The sequence below is a fragment of the Paramormyrops kingsleyae genome, chromosome 25, assembly GCF_048594095.1.
Source record: "Paramormyrops kingsleyae isolate MSU_618 chromosome 25, PKINGS_0.4, whole genome shotgun sequence".
In the NCBI taxonomy this organism is placed as follows: Eukaryota; Metazoa; Chordata; class Actinopteri; order Osteoglossiformes; family Mormyridae; genus Paramormyrops; species Paramormyrops kingsleyae.
Window position 1 is genome coordinate 15,897,167 of NC_132821.1, and position 6,865 is coordinate 15,904,031.

The window sequence follows — 6,865 nt, forward strand, 5'->3', positions numbered from 1 at the left end:
TGCCCTGTTGAAGAATAATCCCGTGACGGCCGCTAGAATGTTTGATCATCGATTTCACCGCTTCCTGAAAGATGTGATCATGTCAGAAGCGCGTCCCATCGGCAAAATAGTTGACTACTTCTACAGAGTAGAATTTCAGCAACGGGGATCACCTCACACTCACTGTTTGTTTTGGGTGGAAGATGCACCAAAGGTTGGTAAAGGTGAGGACGACGAAGTAGCAGCTTTCATTGATCGGTATGTGACATGTGAAATGCCCGAGGATGATGAAATGCATGAAATTGTATGTAGTGTACAGCAACATAGTAAGAGACACTCGAAAACATGCAAAAAAAAAGGGACAACTTGTAGATTTAATTTCCCACGTCCACCAAGTAACAGGACATTTCTGTCATCACACAAACTTGGAAATGCTGAGACAGATGGAAAACACCTCAAAAAAGAAGTAGCAGCGGCCATCATGAAGAAAGTGAAGCATGCTCTGCTGAACACTGAGGCCAACTATGACTCTGTTGATTCTTTGTTTGATGCAATTCATCTAAATCAAGAAGTATTTGAAGCTGCTTACTCAAGACTAACAAAGAACACTAGCATCATTCTGAAGAGAAGACCATGTGAAGTCTGGGTGAACCAATATAACAGAGACCTTCTACGCTGTTGGAATGCAAACATGGACATTCAGTTTGTGGTTGATGCATATTCATGTATTGTATACATCATCTCCTACATTTCCAAAGCTGAGAGAGAGATGGGACTGCTCCTGGCAAATGCTCAGAAAGAGGCCTCCCAGCAAGGCAACCTTGATGCGAAAGAAGCTCTTCGACAACTGGGCAGTGTGTTTCTGCATAATCGTGAAGTTTCAGCTCAGGAAAGTGTGTATCGTCTGACTAACATGAGGTTGAAAGAGGGATCACGCAAAGTGCAGTTTATCCCAACTGGAGAGCATACGGTGAGAATGAGTCTTCCACTACATGTCATACGGAAGAAAGCAGAGTGTGAGGAGGAGGATGAGCAGAACATTTGGATGAACAGTATCACTGATAGATATAAAGGCAGACCAAAAACAGAAGACTTTTCAGAAATGTGCCTGGCGAGATTTGCTTCTGAATACAGAATTTTATCAAAATCTGAGAGCTCGTCTGCTGGCAGTATAGAGTTGGACAGGAAATTAGGATTCGTGAAGAAAAGGACACGCACAGATGCAGCTGTTGTTCGGTATGCTAGGTTTTCGCCCACAAAGGACCTAGAGAAATACCATCAAAGCATTTTGCAGCTGTTCCTACCACATTATTTTGATGGCCAACTAAAACCACCTCCTTTTGGCAGTTACCAGGACTTCTACGAGACTGGCTTTGTGAAGTTTTTCGGTAATGAATTACATTCGGTGAAACGGGTCGTCGACTCAAATATGGCAAGTTTTGAAAAGGAAGCGGATGTGATAGACAAAGCTGAGGAAGATCTACAGTTGCATGGTGTAATGGAAGATGCATGGGCACTGATCTGTCCAGAGACTGAATGTGAACGGTTGGAGTGCCTCGCCAGCAAATCCAGTGTAACGCCAGAAATGAGCGAAGACCGTGACGAGATACCAGATTTGTTACCGAGACCGGGTCGCCATATGTTCCAGGACAATCCTTGTGGTATGTCAAGGCAGGAAGCGCTGGCTTTGCTTCGCTCACTGAACAAGAAGCAGTCTGAGATCTTTTACAAAATAAGAAGCTGGTGTTTACAGAAGACACGTGGTGAAAATCCAGAACCATTTCATGTATTTATATCTGGACCTGGAGGTGTGGGCAAGTCTGTCTTGATCAAAGCAGTACATTATGAGGCATCTCGTATCTTGTCAAAGTTGTCAGATAACCCGGATGAGAGGCATGTGTTGCTGACTGCTCCGACTGGGGTTAGTGCATACAACATCAGTGCTGCGACGATACACGCCTGTTTCCACATTGCGACAGATGTGAAGCTGCCTTATCAACCACTTGGAGATGAGAAGCTAAATTCATTGAGAGCTGAACTGGGAAACCTGCAGATATTGATTATAGATGAGATTTCAATGGTCGATCACAAACTGCTTTCATATATTCATGGCAGATTGAGACAAATCAAGCAAACTGGAGATTATTCTGCCTTTGGTAACGTCTCAATAGTTGCCGTTGGAGATTTCTACCAGCTTTGTCCGGTGAAAGGGAAACCTTTGTATACTGAGACTAAAGGTGTCAATCTATGGCAGAATCATTTTGCTTCAGTGGAGCTGACGGACATCATGAGACAGAAAGATTTGGATTTTGCACAGTTGCTGAATCGGCTAAGGAAACGCAAAAGGGGTGATGCAATGCTAGAGGAAGACATTGCTATGCTGAAACGACGGGTGACAGACCAAGGACAAGACAGTACTGCCCTTCATATCTATGCGACTAATTATGAAGCAGATCTGCATAACCATCGCATGCTGCAGAAGGTATGCTCAGACCCTGTCATCATTCACGCTCAGGACTTTGAAAGGGTCGCTGCAACTGGCCGACTGCAAAGGAAAGCTGGACATCACGCACAAGTTTACAAGACGTGTCTGTCAGAAACACTTCACGTAGGTGTTCATGCACGGGTAATGCTACTGAAAAACATCGACGTTTCAGACGGCCTGGTAAATGGTGCATTTGGTACGGTAAGTGAGGTGTGCTTTGGTACTGAGGACGATTTCCCATTCGAAATATACGTCACGTTTGACAATGAAGCAGCTGGTAAGTCACTCAGAGCAAAGAAGCCGTGCTTAATCAAAGGTTTGGACAGAGCGACACGAATCAAACCAGAGGAGGAGAGAGTGGGTAACAGCGGTGCAGCACGACGTCAGTTTCCATTGAGATTAGCATGGGCTTGCACAGTACACAAAGTACAAGGTCTGACTGTGGATAAGGCTGTTGTATCACTGAAGAAGATATTTGCAGCTGGACAGGCATACGTAGCGTTAAGCCGTGTGACTTCTCTGGAAGGCCTCATAATAGAAGACTTCAAGGAAAGTGTTATATACGCAAAACAGGACATTGAGAGTGCAATGCAAAGCATGCCTGCTTTTATTGAACCTGTCACAGAAGTGCCATCATTATGCAGAATTCTCCTCCACAATGTTCAAGGACTCGCATGTCACCTGGATGACATAAAGCAAGACGGAAGGTATATGAAAGCCGATATCATCTGCTTGACAGAGACGTGGTTAAAGGAAGACACAGAAGAGATACACCTGAATGGATTTTCATTCTATGGGAAACGGAGACATCTCGCGTACGATGGTGATGATTCAATCTTTGCCGAACTGAAGAACCAACAGCATGGTGGTGTGGGCGTGTATTATAAAGAACATACCAACTGTAGCGTTGTTGATTTGCAGTGTGTCAACATTGAGTGTCTCCAGTTCAATGTGGGCCTACTGAAAACAACAGTCTCGGTACTATACAGACCGCCTTCGTATACTGTGTCAATCTTTCAGAAGAATCTCATGTGGCTGATCGCTCGCATGGACAGCATGGATGGAGGGAAAATCATCATGGGAGATTTTAATGAAAATCTTTTCACGGGAAGTACAATCACCACTTTTATGGAGGAACATGGGTATGCTCAACTTGTGAAAGACGCGACCACTGGGAACGGCACTTTGATTGATCATGTGTATGCAAAGGACATTGTCAAAAACGGTATCTGTGTTTCTGTAATGCCAACATATTTTAGCCACCATGAATGTGTTGTCCTACATTGTCTGTGAAATTGTATGCAAACTGATAATAAAATTTGTGATGGACTGAGTCTTATGGAGAGGGGTCTACTGGGGCTGGGCCTAAGCTTGGGGTGGCTGGCACAGTGGTGAGGTTAGGGGGCTGGGTCTGGGGGGGCATCGTCATTTGTGTTAATCTTCTAGTGCAGGGGTGTCAAAGTCCAGTCCTGGAGGGCCGAAGCCCTGCACGTTTTTGAGTTTCCTCTCATTTAACACACCTGATTCAACTCCTTGTGCTAATTAACACGTCACTCTTTAACTCGTTTCTGGTGGAACAGAAACAACTAAGCTAGACAGAGCTCCAGCCCTCCAGGACTAGAGTTTGTCACCCCTGTCATAGTGCGTTCCATTTGCCATCGGACCACTGTTTCTGTGTCATTTTCTGAGGACTGAAGCTGGAAGTGACAACATGCACAACTTATCTGTGGGCTCTGTCACTTCTCAACTTATCTGTGGTCACTACAAAGTTTTATGTGTAAAGCAGCCTGACATTTCCAGTTCCGACCTCCAACATAAATGTAATGTAGCATTCCTCGTCCCCCCGATCCAGCCCCAGCCGCAACCATTTTTGTTCAAACCTTTTTTGTTTATTTGTAGTCTCTCTTCCTACTAATTACCCAACACTACCAATGTACAATTATCATGTGGCACTCTGAGGATCAAGCTAAGGGACCTTGTGTGCACGTTTGCATACATGTTCCCTACCTATGTCCACCTCTGCCTGCCACCAGCCGTCTGTGTATGCTCCCCACCCTAAGCCAGATCACCCCCTGCACTTGTTATGGCATCAGATTGGGACAGTAATGCATCATACTGCCTGCAACCTGGCCAGAGTATGCTGGGCTGGACATGTGAGTTTGCCTCTTCCGAAGGTTTCTTCCTCTTTGAGGCACTTTTACTTGGCCACTGTTAATATTTGCCTGACATGCAAATTTCTGGTTTTTCTCTTTTTCCAGTGCCTGCTGTTTACATCACTCACCCCATGGCCACCACCTGAAGATTACCTTCACCCCTTGTGCTAATAAGGCAAACCTTGTCTGGAGCCCTCAAGGGCAAATGGCCACAGACATCTGTAGGCCACGGTAAGCCCTTATAGTCATCTGTCTGTGTAGTGTCTTACAGAAAAGTTTTAGACTAATGGAAGGAAACATTGGATGTAGGTCTGCTTTTCCTGTATTGTCATAAAGTATGTGATGCAGTCTCTAGGCTGGACTTCATTTTGTGTGTGGTTCTGTTCTACTACAGTTGATGATAAAGCTACAAGCAAGTAACATGGAATGCAGTCGTACATATGGATGTGCGAGGAAGAAACTGGAAAAGCTGGGCAGTTTGTCGCCAACAATATTCATCTAGACGCAGTGGCTGTGCATGACCATGTGGGCATAGCAAAGGTGCATGATTCACAGTGTCTCCCTTACCGTCATTGTCTTAGATATTCCACCACAGTTCATGGTACAAAACCTGAGACATTAGCCAGCTGAACATTGTCAAAATCATCTGGTATGTCCTGGCGTTCCAGATGTTTAACCTGACGACTTGTATGAATCTCCTCAGGTCACTATTGCAAAATCATCATCTACCACCATGAATATCAACCCAAGGGACCTTTGTATAAATGTCGGTTTCATATCTCCATCTCTGCCTGCTGCCGATCGTCTGTCTATGCAGCCTATAGGCTACTGCATTATCCACTGTTCTTTCTGAGCCAGTTTCACTTCACGTGCTACTGATGTTGCTGACTCCATGCCCACTACATGAAGTTCCCGTAACACATCGCACTCCCTGCTACCTGACCAGAAGATAGCTTGCCCTTGTGAGTTTTCCTCGTTCCAAGGCTGCTACTTCTCTGAAGTAGTCTGACTTTGCAACTGTCAGTCTCTTGTTCACTGACATGCATGTTTCCTGTTTTTTCCAGTGCCTGCTGTCGATGTCACTGACCCCATGGCCACTGCATCAAGTCTCCCTTCGCCCTTTCTGCCAATAAGCCAAGCCGTGTGTGGAGGACTCAGGCCTAGTGTGCAGTGCGCAGAAACCTCCTCAATTGAGCACTGATACCCATAGTGAACCCTGCCACACATAATCTCCAAACATTATAGAATCATGCCCAGGCTACCTTGATTATAATGCATCATTGCTCCTGTATGTTTCTTGCTATGGTGTGCCAGTTTTATTTCTTGTGCTTCTATTCTTCTGCCCTTCTGCCTGTGATGTCTTCCCCCTCTGCCCTGCTGCCATACTACTGTTTGCCCCACCATCTGGCACAGCTCCAGCACTTGCCTACCATCAACTGCCTGCCCTCTGCTTGCATCTCAAATGTGAAGACTGGGAAAATGTGAATTATGACTGACTTTCCCTGCCAGCCCCAGGAGCATGGGCTCCGCCTCTGAGTCTGGCTCCTCCTAAGGTTTCTTCCTTCTAGGGAGTTTTTCCTTGCTACTGTTGCCTCTGGCTTGCTCACTGTGGGCTTTGGGCAGGGATGCCGTAAAGCGCTTTGAGACTATGAAATATTGCGAGACAATATTACAATTTCAATGTGTATTGTATCATTTGTAGTGTCATTTTTTAAATAATTTTTTATCTATCAATGTTTCATATGTCAATGTTCCATCTATTTTATATCTGTTTCATTGTGTATTAGATTTAGATTTAACTGTATTTGACTCTCCCTGCCGGCCCCTGGAGGATGGGCTCCCCCTTTGAGTCTGGCTCCTCCTAAGGTTTCTTCCTTCTAGGGAGTTTTTCCTTGCTACTGTTGCCTCTGGCTTGCTCACTGTGGGCTTTGGGCAGGGATGCCGTAAAGCGCTTTGAGACTATGAAATATTGCAAGACAATATTACAATTTCAATGTGTATTGTATCATTTGTAGTGTCATTTTTTTTATTTTTATCAATGTTTCATATGTCAATGTTCCATCTATTGTATATCTCAGTTTCATTGTGTATTCATTCATTTCTTTTCACTTTTACTCTGCAATACCAAAGCATTAGTCATGTCTCCTAAGATGTTTCTACTTCGGGACATATTGCAGAATTCCTGTGTTTACTTGCACTAACGTGTAGTAAGGTCGCTTGTATATTCGGAAGTACGTCACCATGTTGC

General features: G+C 44.7%; 1 protein-coding gene across 7 annotated transcripts; it reads left to right on the plus strand.

Moving 5' to 3' along the window:
* Nucleotides 1-212: 212 nt before the first annotated feature.
* Nucleotides 213-6,587, plus strand: LOC111855296 (uncharacterized). Of its 7 annotated transcripts, none has more exons than XM_072707547.1 (4): nucleotides 213-4,848; nucleotides 5,012-5,579; nucleotides 5,682-5,787; nucleotides 6,031-6,587. In XM_072707547.1, exon 1 carries the CDS (start codon nucleotides 254-256, stop codon nucleotides 3,755-3,757), a length of 3,504 nt encoding a protein of 1,167 aa, XP_072563648.1. In that variant the 5' UTR covers nucleotides 213-253; the 3' UTR covers nucleotides 3,758-4,848; nucleotides 5,012-5,579; nucleotides 5,682-5,787; nucleotides 6,031-6,587. The 7 variants fall into 7 exon arrangements, with proteins under 7 accessions (XP_072563648.1, XP_072563649.1, XP_072563647.1 ...); XM_072707548.1 differs by having other exon boundaries at nucleotides 213-4,617; nucleotides 4,723-4,848; nucleotides 5,682-6,587; XM_072707546.1 differs by having other exon boundaries at nucleotides 5,012-5,157; nucleotides 5,321-5,579; nucleotides 5,682-6,586.
* Nucleotides 6,588-6,865: the final 278 nt, after the last annotated feature.

What these genes read in the sequence shown, in the direction of transcription:
- LOC111855296 (XM_072707545.1), top strand. Translation starts at nt 254, where the DNA reads ATGCCCGAGGATGATGAAATGCATGAAATTGTATGTAGTGTACAGCAA.